This window comes from Arachis hypogaea, chromosome 18 (genome assembly GCF_003086295.3).
Source record: "Arachis hypogaea cultivar Tifrunner chromosome 18, arahy.Tifrunner.gnm2.J5K5, whole genome shotgun sequence".
Lineage (NCBI taxonomy): Eukaryota > Viridiplantae > Streptophyta > Magnoliopsida > Fabales > Fabaceae > Arachis > Arachis hypogaea.
In genome coordinates, this window is record NC_092053.1 from 109082966 (window position 1) to 109100125 (window position 17160).

A 17160-nucleotide genomic window follows, 5' to 3' on the forward strand; every position below is an offset into this window, starting at 1 on the left:
AGACTTGCTAACAAAGCTGGCCAGTACCAAGACCTCGGGAGGAAATCACTCTCTCATCCATGAGGCGGTCACAGAACCATTGGTAACCTTAGCGGTGGGTGTAGTAGAGGATGCCAACTGGACCACGCCCATCTGACAATACTTAGAGGAGGAAAAGCTTCCCGATGATGCATCGGAACAAAATGGATAAAAAGAAAGGCTGTCAAATACACGATAATCCAGGGGACTTTATACTAAAGGGAAGCTTCCTAGCCCTTCCTGAAATGCCTATGCCTCGAACAGACAAATTATGTGATGAGGGAGATTCACGAGAGATGTTGCAGCCATCATATGGGGGGGAGGCCATCACTCAAAAAGTTGTAAGGGCCAGGTATTATTGGCCCATGATAACCCAAGAGGTGATGAAGCTTGTCAGATTGGGGGTTAAGTATTAGGAGAACGACAATTTTCATAAGGTCTCCACAAAGGAGTTATCGCCCATCACAGCCTCCCGACCTTTCGCCATCTGGGGGATCGACCTCATGGGACCCTTCTCAACCGCGCGGGGCCAGCTTAAATATCTCATAGTGGCCATTGATTACTTCACCAAGTGGATCGAGGCAGCGGCCATGGCCGCAATAACGACAGCCCAGTCTAAAAAGTTCTTCTGGAAGCAAGTGGTCCGCTATTTCGGGATCCTGGAAGTCATCATCTTCGACAACAGCACCCAGTTCATCAACAAAAAATTTTGGAGTCTTCTCGAGGGGTTGGGGATTCGAAACCACTTCTCCTCCATCGAACACCCTCAAGCCAATGGCCAGGTAGAGGCTACTAACAAGGTAATCCTAAATGGTATCAAGAAGAGGTTGGAACAAAAGAAGGGTGATTAGGCGGAAGAACTCAGCTCAATCCTCTGGTCCTACTGCACCTCTCCACAGTCAGCAATATGGGAAACTCCTTTGATGAGTAGAATTTATGTCGGTCTAGAATTTATCAATAAAGATCAAGTCGAAGTATAGTTCTAAACCGACAACTAACCCTCAATCAAAGTTTAATTTTGGTTGTCACAAGTTCAAACCAATAAAAATTAACCGAAAGTATTACTCCCGGGTCGTTCTCCCTAGGAATTACAATCGAGTGCTTAATTATTGGTTATGAGATCAAGTGGGTTGATGATAAAAAGGCAAGAAATTAAATGGCTAGAAATTTAAATGACAATAAAATAAATCAAACAACTAAAGATAACAATTACTAAAGAGGCATTCATGGCAAGGATTGAGAATCAAGGTTTTCTATCCTAGTCATTAACCATAACACAATAATTACTAAGAGCTAAGCCCATTACGTTATCTTTGCATCGAAAGAAAGTCAAATATGCCTAGTTAACCCCAATCCATAAGTAATCTTAATGGAAACAAGATTAACTAACAACTCTAGATCACCAATCCAAATTGGGTATTAATGACTCAAGATTGCCTAATTTTTCTTTCCAAGCCAAGAATGCTCAAAAATTTATTCTAAAACTAAGCCAAGCATGTTATCAAACACTTGGAAGGTATAAAAGAATAACATATTAAATTGCAAGAAATATAAAATCTAAAGCTACCAAATGCAAGATAACAATAATAACAACTCAATTAAACAATAAGAAACATAAAAAGACATCAACTACATTAAAGAAAGTGAAAATCAACAAGAGTTTATAAACATAAAAGTGATATAAAAAGGGAAATTAATAAGAAGAACTAATAGAACAAAGATGTAAGAACAAGAAATTGCAATAAAAACTAATTGAAAACAAGAATTAAACTCTAAATCTAAGATAGATTAACATAATTCTACCCTAATTCTAGAGAGAAGGGGGAGCTTCTCTCTACAAAACTACCTTAAAACATGTTTCTAACCGAACCTAATTGCTCCCCCCTTGTTTCTTCTTGAGTTTGGCTTGAAATACTTCAAAAAATCTGTTGGATTGGGCCCAAAATGCTCCAGAAGTTGCTAGTCACGTGCTTCATCTCTCGCGTATGCGACTTTTGGGCTGTGTACGCGAGCATGTGAACTCACGTCCACTATAGATAATTGTATATCATTTTGAAGCCCCAGATGTTAGCTTTCTAATGCCACTAGAACCGTTTCATTTGGATCTCTGTAACTCAAGTTATGATCACTTTAGTACGAAGAGGTCAGGGATGATAGCTCTACACATCCCTTATTTCTTCATGAATTCTTCACTTTTGCATGTTTTTTTCTCACTTCTTCAATCCATACTTGCCTTGTAAACATAAAATCACACAACAAACATATCAAGGCATCAAATAGAATTAAAGTGAATTAGATTAAGCAAATTAAGGGCCTAAAAAACATGTTTTGACTCTTAAGCACAATTTAGGAAGAATTCATAAAAACATGCTATTTTAGTGAATAAATATAGGAAAAGTTGATAAAATCTACTCAATTTAACACAAGATAAACCATAAAATCACCCTTTCTAGATAACTTACGGCATGGAGGCTGTGATCCCATTAGAGATCAGAAAGCCCAGTACTAGATTCCACTCAGAGCAATTGACCGAGAAGTGGAGCTAGATCTGCTAGATGAGGTCCGAGTCCTAGCCTACCTGAGGGAAACAGCCCTTAAGCAACGGTTGTCTCTCAGGTATAACTGGGGCGTCATCAAAAGGGCCTTTGAGGTGGGAGATTCGGTCCTATGACGAAACAATATAGGAACTAGGAATCCCGGAGAGGGCAAGCTGGCAGCAAAGTGAGAAGGACTTTACCATATCCAGGAAGCATACAGTAAGGCAGCGTATCGTTTGGAACGACTTGAAAATTCGACCATCCCTAAGACTTGGAATGTCATCAACCTTAAAAGGTTATACTCTTAAGAAGTCCAAATCGTGGAAGGTTGATACTCTATTTTGAACTTTACATTTTTCTTCATTAAGTTATTTCGTAATGGATACTCTTTCCTCACCTCTTGGCCAGAAAGGGACCTAAAGGAAAGTTTTAACGAGACCCAATAAAGTAATTTAAAAGAGATTCCTCTTTAGTTTTTAGTTTTTTACAAGTACTGAAACCTACAACGATAGATGCCTGTGTTCTATGCTTTTAAAACGTTTTTTTATATAATTAAGTAGTAAAAACGGCGCAATGGGCCTGATCAACCCGGAAGCCAAAACGCCACCCAAGTGGATATTTAAAGACAAAAACAACATTTACAAAGGAGTACCAAACAATGCGGTCTCAACACAAGTCGGCTCCTTAGGCATAAATACAAAGTACAAAATGTTCAATACATACGCTCTCTTTTCAACGTTGAGGTCCACAATCTGGCCGTCACAAATTGTCTTGAAAGTGCCAATCCGGGAAACATTGATGTCGGGGGCCAGAAGAGCTACCTACGACTTCAGGGATTCCTCTGTGGCAGAGATGACCTCCTTTGCATTTCGGACGACCTCTTTGTTCCTCTACTGCAAGGTATCCGCCAAAGCCTCAGTAGCCTTCATCTTCTTCTTGGCCTTCGCTGCCCAACTCTTCGCCTTCGCGGCCTTTTGACCTCAACAGGTCTCTAGATCCTTGAGGCGTTTAACCTTACTAGCAGCCTCCTGACCCAACTTCTCCGCCTTGACCTTGGCCTCTTTGGTCGATTCCTTCTCTTGACAAGCCCTCACCAGGTCTACTTGGGCTTGGCAAAGCTTGCCATCCACGACGTGAAACTGTTCGAGAACTATCTCTATCTTGCGCACCCTCGGTTGGTCGTACCTTAAAATATTCCTCTTTGAACCCGTGAAACGAGTCCCAAAGAGGCCAATAATCTTCCGGCTCTAGACAACCCGGAAGGACATGAACCCTTTCTTTAATTTGTCCTCCCAGTAAGGCACGGTCAGGAGAAAAAAAGAACAAGAAGGCCTCCACCACGGCAGGGATAAGCATCTAATAGCGGCCCAGGTATTAGGATGGAGTTGCGATGGGGCAACGCTACACCGATTATGGAGCCCGGTGATGAAGTCGGAAAATGGGAACCAAACTCCAACAACGTCAAACATGAGTTTGTAAACTCACATCCAGTCAGGGACCCGAGGAGCATCCGGATCGACGTAGTAGACCTGTTCGTGGGGCTCGGGAAGGGAGAGAACATGTTGTTCCTCCGCCGCCGCGCTCCACAGATCGCTCTGGCATTCTGAAGCTCTTAAAGGCCTCCCTCGGTGAGACGCGAGAGGGTCCCCACCACCTCCGTGTTGTACCAAAAATATGTTCGGGGCACACCCCAACCTAAAAACTAAGTCCCCGAGGCTCGGTCCTCCTTTGCACCATACCTACAAATAGGGGTACCACCACCACCGTGAGCCTACAAGCTACGACCGAATCACGAAGGCCGAAAGACTAAAGGAAATAAACAAAGAAATATGGCCTAAACCCCAAGCCAAAAATGTAGTGGCACCCCCGCTAAACCACCCAACGCCACCGCCACGGTAGTGACTAACCACCACACCCAATGCAGCAAAACAAATAGAAAACAAGGAAAAGCTTACATACGACAAAGCAAACGAGGACTTACTTGGATAGTAACGGTGGCGAGTGAATGATAGGGAGCAAAAATTATCCTAGCAAGCGAAGCAGAGCCCGAAGTAAAGAAAGAAACTGGAGAAAATGGCGAAAGAGAGATGAAGAAGGTGACAAAATTTGCGAAGAAGAAGAAGTGGAATTAGAAGAGTGAGGAAAGCAAAACTGAAAAACAAAGTTTAAATGAAGGCACCCCAAAAAGCGTGAGTTGAAGGGACTGGAAGGGCAATATGGTAAATTAAGTCCCACGATAATAAATGCCCCTCCCATTGAACTGACGTGAGCCCTCGAAAATTGCAAGCACGTCTCTCACGATTAGGAGCTTTTGAAAACCAGTCATCTGTAGTCGAACTCCTGATGAACAAACACCACCTCGGGACCCCAAAAACGTGATGATGTCGTTGCAACTAAGCGTGCAATGTTTGGGCGGCTATTGTTCCGGGCCTAGGCTTCGAACCAGGTAACCCAACAACAGGCAGACCCCAGACCCGGCTTATTGGGGACCTGTGCAATGATACGACCCGTTCCAAAAATTTCGCCCGCGCCACCTTTGGCACTTAATGTCACAGATACGTATCGTATCTTTCCGATTTAATTAAGGAGCACCGAAATCCTATAAGAAAGGGGAACCACGATTCCCTCAAGGTATACAACCTAACCCTAGCTTTCAACCTCATAGTCATAAACACTTTTCTAACTTTGACATTAGAGTATCGTTGCAGGTCTACCCCCCATCCGATTCTCACCCAACATCTCGGAGGAGCACTAGCCAAGGAATGCCCACTACTTGGTCACAGTCCCGTCGAATCAGGTCTGACTTGATCAGATATCTTCATTGTATTTGACAATTTCGATTCTTAGATATTTGCGCACACAACAACAACCATCAACTCCCATTTGATATCCTTGATTTTTGACTTCAAACATAAACGTTCCTTTTATACCTTTCAATTTGTGGATAATTCTTTTCTAGTTTTGGGTTTGTCCAACGAAAGAACAAATGCTATTCCTAAATCTAAACCTATGATAAGCCGCAAAATCATAAACCCAAAGTGGAATTCCAAATAATTAACAAACATGCACCTCGTAATACACACAACCCCAAAATATTGGGCATGATTTCTTCATTATCCTTAAAGTTCACAAGATAGGTCATTGACCATACCCACACACTAACTCTCTTTTCTGTGCACTTAAGCTGGCTCGAGAAGACTTCAAACTCTGGAAATGGTAGAAGCCCTAAAAGCCATATTAGTTTCATCAAGAATCCCCACCAAAAAAAAGTTTCGTCAAGAACCCTAATTTAATATACTTTGTTTTGTGAGACCGACACATTATAATACTTGTTTTTGAGAGTTTTAATTTGTCCTTAAAATTTGAAGTCGAATTTAATTTTACTCTTAAAATTTTAGTGAACTCAAATTGGATTATGAAATTTACAATCGTAACTCATATTAACTCTTGAATTCATTGATTTGGTACATTAACTTCTTACGATTTGGATTTTTAGCCCAAGACTTATTAGAGTTCCAAAAGCTTGATTGTTTCTTCCAGAGCCACAAAATTTTCAAATTGAACTTGTTACTGTCATTTTCATGAGAATGTTGAGGAGTCAATCAAGCTTCTAGAAAGTCTAGTAAGTCTCAACCACATAAAAGCACAGAAATCAGCTCAAGACTAATGTGAGTTACCATTGTAAGTGTTGAAGGACGAATGGAGTCAATCGTTATTTTAGAGTCAATTTAAATCTGATCTCAAAATTTATGGGCCAAATTGAGTATCAAATTTGTTTTTGGTTTAATTTTGATGCACTGAAAGTGTAAAACGTTTTATATAGTCATGCAATTACAACCGTTCTCTTGAATGAGCATTCACACTGTCAATATAAAAAGTAGTTATTTTTGCTAATATGACATTGTGTATTTGATACACGTATAAAACGATTTGTTACAGATAGTGCATTAAAATTAAATTCTTAATTTTATACTTTAATTTTTTTTTTAATTTTTTCAGCTAACGTGTAAAATTAATGTCAATTAATGAATAGATGATTTTAAAAATTTTGATTAATGTTTAGAACGTTTATGAAAATAAAAAATAAACAATTTTAATTTTACATACAAATTTTAAGAATTAAAATAATATTTTTATTCAAAAGTAAAACCACCATAGACACAATGCTTAATTGCTTAGTTTAGATAATAGATTCTTTTAATTTTTTTCAATTAATTTTGAAAAAAAAAAAAAGCACACCATATAAAATTTTTCTCAAATGCTTTTCTTTATTTCACTCAAGTCTTATGACTTATATGATATAGTTACAAAATTAATTGAACGAAAGGTTTGAAAATAATGTTTCTCCAATGTTTAGTGGCACTCGGCAGAAGAAAAGGGCGTTTCATACTGAAGCACTCAAGCACACCTGGAAAAGGTAGAGAAAAAAAATATTTTATTGGGGAGTTGGGACAGCCAATAAAAAACCGTATTGTGTTGGCTGACTCTGACCCCTTCCATTCCAAGCAGTGCAAGCGTTGATAACTATTACACACTGGGAATCAATAACCGGAAATTCGTTGATTCTCTCTATTACACACTCTTCTCTCTCTCTCTCTCTCTCTCTTACTGTGTCTTTTGAGTTTCTTCCTTCTTGTTCCTCTCTGAGTTCTCAACCAAACTCAAGAAATGGCGTTTCAGAAGATAAGGGTTGACAACCCCATCGTTGAAATGGACGGTATTCTCCTCTCTGTCTTCCACCTGTTTGTTATTTTGATTATTCCTATAATCACTTTGCTCGCGCGCTTTAACTATGGATTATGATGGAACAACTGGTTCAATCACAATCTTTGTTTTGGGAACTTTGATTTTGTTTTAAGCATTGCGGAATTGAGCTAAACTGGAGCGTCATTCTTTCACATGTTTGATTTTATAGTTTATTTTATTTATTATAATTATTGTTACTATTTTGTTTGTTAGATTGAATTTAATATGGATTTCATCCTGAAGCAACTAAGTCTTGTCCTATCTAAGTCAACTGGGGCCATAGTATATTGTCACGAATGAGTTTGTGAATCTTGTCTACTTCAACTAATCTTTATTCATGGATCATCCTCAAATAGGTTGAGATTGCAATTTTATGTTACGGCCTGCGGATTTAACATGATGAACTCAGCTACTAGTAGCAGGCTAGTAGCAAATAAGTTGTGAAATTTAACAAGTAAAAATATGTTAGATATAGTTTTTGATGCTTGAAATGTCATGAGCTGAATGAGATTTCGGGAATCCATGAAAGAGTTGCCTCTGTTTTGAATGGATGGAGAATACAGTGGAATGTTTACAATAGGTTATAATATAGCTGATCCTATTGTTGAGTTTACTGAACATGAAATTACTGCTATAGGCTGCATATGTTCCAATGATATTCTATATGATATGTGTATCTGAAAATCTTCGGTGGCACAAACTGAAGTTTGTTTGTCTGCTTCTATGATGGATGTAGGTTTGGTTTTGTTTTGTTTTGTTTTCCCCAAACAAACTTTCCATTAAATCATTAGGGTATATAATTTTAGGTTTTCCTTGTGAATCATTGATGTTTGCACTGATTTCCTGAGCTTAAGAAACTCATCATGTTAGGCTACTAGCAAACATCATTGATTACAATTTTCTACTCGTTCCTTTTCTTTCTTTGAATAATATTTCATACTCTGCACATGTAGGAGATGAAATGACTCGGGTAATTTGGAAGCTGATAAAAAATAAGGTAGGTTTTGTCTTGTTTCATTTTCATGAAGCAGCTGTGAATTCTTTTCCTAGACATTATGGGAACTTATCTCTTGTGTTTTATTTCTGTAGCTTATTTTCCCTTATTTGGAGCTCGATATTAAGTATTTTGACCTAGGACTTCCTCATCGGGATGCCACTAATGACAGAGTTACCATCGAAAGTGCTGAAGCTACACTCAAGTATATGATCTAGTTTTGCCTTGAAGGCTTCTTTGCATATTTGAACTTTTGAAATTATGTAAATTCTGGTGTTGCTGTCAGTGCCACTCTTTCCTGCATTTCCTTTATTTCATTTGTTTCTCTCTTTATTGTTAAGCTCAACGACTGCAGTACTTCTAATAGGAAAATCCAATTCATATCTTTCTGTGATCAGATAAAGACTGTAAACACAACATTGTAAAACACTGAATTTTGTAATGAAGCAAGGCTAGGAGTAACAGAAGAATGCAAAATAATAGAAAGATGAGATTATATATTCAGAAAAGAGAATTATGGGTTCTGAATATATGTGATCGTGTACTTGTGTTCTAAATAATATAAACTTAAATAAACTCAACTTACATTTTAAATGGCCTCCTATGTCAAATCGCAGGAAAAATAAGATGCTTTCATTGTTTCTGTTTTTAATGTTAAACAAATTTCTCTTAATCTCTGAGGCCCCTGAATATCATCCTGAAATTCTTTCTCTTCTTTTACAGGTATAATGTAGCAATCAAATGTGCAACTATAACTCCTGGTATTCGTTATTGTTCCAAGTGGAATTATGCACATCTTTCTTGCTGAGAATTTGATAACTAAAATTAACTTGTGAAGAGTTTCTTTCTCTTAGACGAAGCTCGTGTCAAGGAGTTCAACTTAAAGCAAATGTGGAGAAGTCCAAATGGAACAATCCGAAACATTTTAAATGGTAGTTGAACTTTCTAATGGTTTGGTAACTTGTTTCTTGTTCTGAGTATATTAGTTGCTATCCTGGATTCATTTAATCTCTTTCCTACAGGTACGGTTTTTAGAGAGCCAATCATCTGTAAAAACATTCCGCGTCTTGTTTCAGGTTCTTAAAACTAAAACTTTTGTGACAAATGAGTTTAGTCTGTAATATCAAGTGGGGATTCTTATCTTGCTATTGTTTAGGCTGGACAAAGCCAATATGCATTGGAAGGCATGCTTTTGGAGACCAATATCGGGCAACTGATATTGTTGTAAAGGGCCCAGGAAAGCTGAAACTGATGTTCGGTAAATTCCCTATACAGTTAATTGTTTTTTGTACACAACTACTCTAGATGTACAATCGTGATGAAGTTGCAAAAAGTTTATCAGGCTTGAGATTTGATTAGTGGAATTTCCTAACAGATCAACGTGCTAAATGTCTAAAATTAAGGCATCTTATGAAGTCAAATTGTGCATTTTACAGTACCCAATGGACATGGAGAACATAAAGATTTAGAAGTCTATAATTTTACTGGTGCTGGAGGTGTAGCTTTGTCAATGTATAATACTGATGAGGTTTGCATTTGGGTGATGCTTCCTTTTGTCATCTTTGTTAAAAAGAATTTATGAATGTTGCTTTAATACTATTGGTATGGTGTATTTGATTTGGAAATAGTCCATCCGAGCTTTTGCTGAGGCATCGATGAACATTGCGCACCAGAAAAAATGGCCACTCTATCTTAGCACTAAAAATACCATTTTAAAAAAATATGATGGAAGGTATGGCAACATATTTGTGGTTCATATGCCTTTATATTATTTCTCTGTTATTCTAATTGAGATCTATTTTAATTGTAGTTAACTGAACTCTCAATCACATTTTTACTCTTTGCTTTTGTGAAGATTCAAGGACATTTTTCAGGAAGTTTTTGACACTCAATGGAGGCACAAGTTCAAAGAGGCTGGGATATGGTTAGATAAGTTGTTTCTCATGCTAGTCAATAATCAAAGCAATCTATGTTATTATATTGCTAATTTATATGGCTCATTTCGTAGGTATGAACATCGTCTCATAGATGATATGGTTGCCTATGCTCTTAAAAGTGATGGAGGGTATGTATGGGCCTGCAAGAATTATGATGGGGATGTGCAGAGTGATTTCTTGGCTCAAGGTGGATATCATATTCTTTTGTGATCTTCAAGCAGATTTTAGTTCGTGATAGCTTTGTTGCTTGTAATAAAACTGGTTGCACACAAGGATTTAGAAAATTCTTCACTAGACTTGCTTGTGTTTAATGTGATCTGAACAAATTTTTCCATTGAACAGGATTTGGTTCTCTTGGCTTGATGACATCAGTGCTGGTATTGCTTTCCTAATCTTTTTCAGTCTCTCTCTGTCATTTTTTCTTTTGCATGTATTTCCAGCATGGATTTTGCTTTAAGAAGCTACATTTTGTGACAGGTTTGCCCAGATGGGAAAACCATTGAAGCTGAGGCAGCACATGGCACTGTTACCCGTCATTACCGGGTTCATCAGAAGGGAGGTGAAACCAGCACAAACAGTATAGCATCAATTTTTGCCTGGTCTCGAGGTCTTGCGCATAGGTAAATGTCGAAATCCATCCAAATAAATTTTCCTTGTACTAAATTCATCAAAATTAATATCCCCACCTGTACTCCAAAAGAAAGAAATTATACTTCGTGAATAGAAGACTAAGAGATTTAACTTTTCCAGGGCAAAGTTGGATGGAAATGCTAGATTGTTGGACTTTACAGAGAAACTGGAAGCAGCTTGCATTGAAACAGTGGAATTGGGAAAGATGACAAAGGATCTTGCACTTCTTGTCCATGGGCCTAAGTAATTTCTGGCACTGGGACACTTCATTTTCTTTTCTTTTCTTTTTTTTTTTCTAATAAAATAAAATGTTTGACATATTTAAATTACTTCCTTTTCTTTGTAGGGTTACTAGGTCTCACTATCTAAATACTGAAGAGTTCATTGATGCAGTAGCTGAGGAGCTGAAAACTAGATTATCTATGCAGGCAAAGCTATAAAGGTGAAGATTTATTAGGGCTATGTGATCTCCAATAAGTTTTTACCTACAAATAAGTTTACCTTATTTATGGCTAATGCCTTTTCCAATTTCATTTATACTGGTGCCTACAAATATCACTAAAATATAGCTCAGTTTGTTTGGAAAGTCAAATAATTCAGGGAGTATAATGTGTGGTGGTGCATCAAGTTCAAGCGAAACTATTGTATCATGAATAATCTCTTTCAAAAATTTAGATAGAGACGAATAAATAAATTTTTTTTTAATCTCAGTAACAAGTATTATCTTGCGTTAGCTTTAAGCAGCTTCATGCAATTTAATGAACTTACAACTACGATTACTTCCTCTCATCTCTCACGAGCCTTGTGCTTTAGCAATAAACCACTTCTGATTTGGCTAGCCAGTAAACCTCCAACTTTTCTGATTGCTTCAATTTTCTTTTTTTGAGTAAATGTTAGCGACTGATTTGGGAGTTTATTTTTAATACATAAGAGACAGAGAGAGGATGTCTCGAATATTATCCCCAAATCAACCATAACGGGGTACAAGTGAAAACCTTAATTGGAAAGTGGATCTCAAACTATCCCAAGACCAAGAGATTATCTCAACAAACGATCAAATAATGGGATTATTTAATACTAATTCTCAACTACTGAGCTCCAACTAACGCACTAACTAACCCTTATTAATGGTAACTAATTCATATAATAATGGGATTCTAAGAGACCCATACTCTCAAGAATGATCTCATGTATTGCAATCTTTACATTGTTAAGTATTCAAGCTATAGACAGTTGAAACTTGAAACACATACTCAGGTTTTTTCATACAATATTAATCTTTTAGGGACACTTATTATAATATTAAATATTCAGAAAATAAAAGAAACTGAACTAGGGCGAAAGATTTAAAAAAAAAAAATCAATTTACATGAACTTGTGTACAGTTGTTTGCTTGAGAGGTGTCTTTAATTTTACTTTAGGGGTAAGAGGACATTTTGTACAGAACTTTTATCAAAGAAGTAAATTTATATCCGAGTAGGATTGTTACTGCTAAAAATACTCAAAATCTACATATGAAGAATCAGTAGCACTGTTGTTCTTTTTATTACTAGCAACATTATCTGCCACCTTCTTCTCAGATGCCGGTGCCGGTGCTGGTGGTGGTGTGTCTTTGCTAGCATACTTTGAGAAGTCAATAGGGTCCGGTATATGAGGAGGCACGGCACTTCTAACTAGAGCCCAGTTCACTCCCTCAAAAAATGGGTGCTGCTTTATCTCTGTGGCACCCCTTTTATATGCAATTCTGTTCTGAGGTTCCTTCACCAACAATCCTTTTATAAGGTCTCGCGCTACCTGACTAACCTGTGGATTTTCCGGGAACCTCAATGGCTGGCCAACAACATTGTAAAGTGTGGCCTTATATCCTTGGCCTTTAAAAGGGGTTGTTCCATGCAACAGCTCATACAAGAATATCCCAAAAGTCCACCAATCTACTGCACTACCATGACCTTCTCCTTTGATAATCTCAGGTGCTAGATATTCATGGGTCCCTACAAATGACATCGAGCGCACATTGGTCGGCTCTGCCATCAGTTCAGGCAGGCGGTTTCCACCCACCAATAGGCCGAAATCTGATTTTGCCTTCCTGTTCTTCTTTGAAGGCAAAATGCGTGGGAAGAAGGTTGATGTTGCACTACTTTGTGATGCTTGTTCATCACCTACTGTGCTGCCAGAGTCGCCGCTACTACTACCATTGTTTGCGTGTGCAGATGAAGACTTGACAAGCGTAGGATTGACCGAACAGCGAAGTGATAAGTCGAAATCCGAGAGCATGATATGGCCTTCATCTCTGACTAAAAGATTTTCTGGCTTTAAATCTCTATATACAATGCCAAGCATGTGCAGATACTCAAGAGCTAACAGAACCTCTGAAGCATAAAACCTATATAACAAGAATCAAATTTGAACGTAGAATTCTTAATTGGTTTACAAAAGTGAAAAAATTATGGGTAAATGGTACATAAATATCAATCATTGACTTATTGTCAATGGAAAATGGCTTTAACTATGTTTCTTTAAAGAAATTTAATTACAAATGATCAAGTTCAATTTAGATAAGAAAATGTAAGGGCAACCATAGTTGATCAAATTGTATCAAGTTGCAGTTTATTTGGAATTCTTTACAGAACCATATGCAGAAACTTGGAAAAGCGGTAAGTAGAGGAAGTGCAGAATTCAGATTCCAATGAGATTCCTATGATAAACGATTTTATATGGAAATATGGGAACCCCTATTTCATATGATAAATGACAAACAAATGAAGTAAATTTAATTTATTGCTAATTATATTGACTGGTTCTAAGCATAATTACATGAATTCACCAAGTAAGTAGCGCACCACGTACTAATTGGCGCGTAACGGGTACTAGTTCATTTGCCTACTGAAATGTTATATGTATATTTTTAATATAAATATTTTACCAGTTTCCCTAGTGGAACGTATAGGGTTCCATGTAACTATGGTTTAAATAGCTTTTGAGCACGAACTAAATGTGCTCTAGGAATATGCAAGAATTTCTTATGGAAAAAGAAAAGGTAAAAATGACATAGTAGGTCACTAACCTTGCAGCCTCTTCAGTGAAACACTTGTTAGGTTGCTTCTGTCTAAGAGAATGGAGATCACCTCCACTACAGAACTCCATGACCAAACAGTAAAATTTATCTGTTTCGAAATAAGAATATAATGTGGGCAAGAAGGGGTGATCTAGAAGTCCAAGAATCTCTCTCTCTGTCTGTGCTCTCAGAAGCTTGTTTCTGCTAATAAGTGCAGCCTTGTCCATTACTTTCATGGCAAAGTAGGTCTTACTTCCTTTAAGTTCCGCGAGATATACGCTTCCGATATCTCCATAACCAATACGCTTGAGAAGCCTGAAATTGCTAAGATTTAGAGGGCCTGCCTTGGTAGCCAAGTTAATTGCTTCCCATCTACAATCGCCACCGGTATGTGGTCTGAGGGGTGTGCTGGTGCTCTCTAAACTATTGCTGCGCGAGCTAGAGTTGCTCGATGCACCTTGGTACACTCCCCTCGAAGAAGTCGCCGGCGGCCGCCCTGGTGAGGTAACTGCAACATCATAAATTGAGTTTGTCTTGGCGCGTGGACTATGGCGTTGAGTGCCGGGTTCAGCAACATTTTTTGTTATTGATGCTAATCTCTGAGGTCTAGATTTACTTTTCGCATTGTTTTTAGAAACCTCTTCCATATGTGCAGCTTCGGTTGTTGAATTGTTGGTTGCACTGCCATCTTTTGCTGCTTGATTCACCCTTATAATAGGATGAGTTGGTGAATTGTTTCTTGAATTTTCAGAACTATGACCACCAGGATCTGACTTAAGAAGCTCTCCTAAGTTATGCTTCCTCTGCCATTGATGAATGAAACACAAGTTTTAGCTCAGTCCTTTACAATGATAGATAAGTTTTCCCACAAAATGGTTACCGAAGCATTCATTCATCTTAGATTTTTTCTTCAGAAACCATGCATATATGAATGAGTACATAGTATGATTTAACTCTTACCCCAGGTGAGTCAGGCATATTGATAGGCTTTGATGCAATCAATGAGCAACACAATAACGCCCCTTGAGGAATTTCTGCCAAAACCACATGAAAATAAGTTTCCGAAGAGGAGAACGTGACATGCTTAAAGAAAAAAAAAAAAAGGGATTGTTATGGGGCTAAAATTTGGTATTTAACTTGCCAAAAAAAAATACAAAATCAATATTTAATTTAAAAAGTATAAAACAACAAAATTTTAAATATTTGATGTTTATTTTAAAAAACAAGTTTAGTAAGTTCTCCACCAAAATAAAAGGAATTATAGAATTGGTCAAGAAAAATTAACATGGTATAATGAGCCAATTATTTTAACAGAAGAAAATACTTGTAGGTCGTGCCATATATAAGAAACTAAAAGCATTCATTTCTCGCTTATTGCCCTAAATTAAAAAGAAAGTAACATTTATGCTTAATCTTAAATTTTGGTTTAGTTTTATTTTATTTCTTCTTGAGAGTATGTGACAAAATCAGTGAAGAAAACAAAGCTCGAGTGTTGAACATGCATGACCCCGTAATGCAAACGTTGTGAGCACAAAAGAAGGAAAATCCAAATTCATGGTATCCACGTCATGGAACTTGATGAAGACAAATATGGTCAAAGTCAGAATGCACATATAATACAATAATCATTGTTAATAAAACCAAAGAATTATTATTGAATCAATGAACAAGAGAAGATTACCCTTTAGGAAAATAAGATTTCAGGGAATTGAGTACACAATCCTGAAAGTCAGAAATGGCATGAATGCTGATAACTCCTCAGGGTATCTGAGAGTTATCAAGAACTAAAGGTAATAGCATTTTTACCCAGCATGGTTAACGGAAATATAACAACTTTTCCTTTGAAAAAGGGGAACAAAAAAGAGAGAAGAAATGTATGGGAGAACAAAAAAAAGATTGTTTTGGTCGTTAGGAAGAAAATGACATGTGGGAAATGGAAATGAGCTGGTTCTTAATTGGGACCATCACAAAAACACTAAGATATAATGAGAGGAAATTGTGGAACAAAAGGGTAGAAGATAGAAACTGCATAACCACAATTAGGAATAGACCATCTTAGTTAGTTATATATAGAAAGATTAAATGGCAAAACAAAACTATGGAGATTATTATTCCAATGTGATCATATTAAAAGAAGAAAATGCTCTCACATGAAAGAAGAGAAATGGTCTCACAACTATGAAGCCGAAATGATAGGCGTCATATTCTCATATGAAAAATGGAAAATGGTGGTTTAACTGCTTTCCCTATCCTCTCTGCCCACTCCAGCATTGTCCTTAAAATTGACATTTTTTTTTAACATTTTATAATCAGGTTATGTCTGTCACCACCATTGCTTAACTTCCACCTAAGAAAATAATTTAGTAACTCCATTAAATATAAAATGGAGTTCCACTTATACCGTCTAATAGTTTTGTACGCTGAGATTTTATCAATCTAATTCACATTATATTATCTTTATGATAAAGACATTAAACATTAATAGATATATAATATAAGAGAAAGTCTAGGGACAAGTAGATTTTGTGGTTTTTAGCCATCAATTAGTCATCAATGATGTTTTTAATGGTGTGAGATTACATCTAATGGTATAGAATCATTCAATTTCCTTTTGATAGTTAAGTGCTGACCAAAATTTAACAAAAATGCTAACCCCTAACACTCCTCGTAATATAATATTTTATATATTTTTTTTTTGAAGTAAAAGCTCAATATGGAGCAAAAGAATTAAGAGAGACTAATAACTCAAAACACAAATCAACCCCAGTCATCTTCGATATAGTCATCAACAACCAAAAAGTTCACCACCACATCGGAAAACAAAAAGGACATGTTTATATTTTTCACCACACTTGAGCCTTGACTATTGAAGATTCTAGCATTCTGTTCTAGCCAAATTGTCCAGATAACAGCGAAGAAATCAATCAACCACATCTTCCTCTCATTCTTCCTTGCTGAGATATTCGTTCAACTTTTGAAATGTTGCTTTAGAATACTTGGCATATCCATATCCTTCCAAGAGCGAACAGCCAAGCACACCATACCTGCCAAGTAACCTCACAACCAACAAAGAAGTGAAAAGCAGACTCCACCGACTTACAACATAAGGCGCATAAATTATCATTTTGGTTAACTACACCTAATCTACACAGTCTTTCTTTAGTATTCACCCTCCCCACCAACACAAACCAAGAAAATAACTCAATCCTTGGTGGAACAAAATCCCTCCAAATAGCACGAGTG

The 17160-nt window shown here is 37.2% G+C and overlaps 2 protein-coding genes across 2 annotated transcripts; one reads left to right on the plus strand and one right to left on the minus strand.

Annotated features, from left to right (window-relative positions):
- The first annotated feature begins 6826 nt into the window (after positions 1-6826).
- On the plus strand, positions 6827-11572 carry LOC112771957 (isocitrate dehydrogenase [NADP]). The gene is made up of 15 exons (XM_025816822.3): positions 6827-7272; positions 8255-8298; positions 8391-8500; positions 9019-9056; positions 9150-9227; positions 9318-9371; positions 9452-9553; positions 9732-9823; positions 9924-10027; positions 10151-10219; positions 10304-10419; positions 10575-10609; positions 10710-10852; positions 10983-11105; positions 11209-11572. The coding sequence occupies exons 1-15, from the start codon at positions 7224-7226 to the stop codon at positions 11300-11302; spliced, it is 1251 nt and encodes a 416-aa protein (XP_025672607.1). The 5' UTR covers positions 6827-7223; the 3' UTR covers positions 11303-11572.
- Positions 11573-12153: 581 nt separating this feature from the next.
- On the minus strand, positions 12154-15940 carry LOC112773321 (serine/threonine-protein kinase RHS3-like). Its single transcript, XM_029295212.2, has 4 exons — positions 15599-15940; positions 14878-14951; positions 13927-14720; positions 12154-13245 (listed from the first exon to the last, which is right to left on the minus strand). The coding sequence occupies exons 2-4, from the start codon at positions 14893-14895 to the stop codon at positions 12354-12356; spliced, it is 1704 nt and encodes a 567-aa protein (XP_029151045.1). The 5' UTR covers positions 14896-14951; positions 15599-15940; the 3' UTR covers positions 12154-12353.
- Between the last annotated feature and the right edge of the window lie 1220 nt (positions 15941-17160).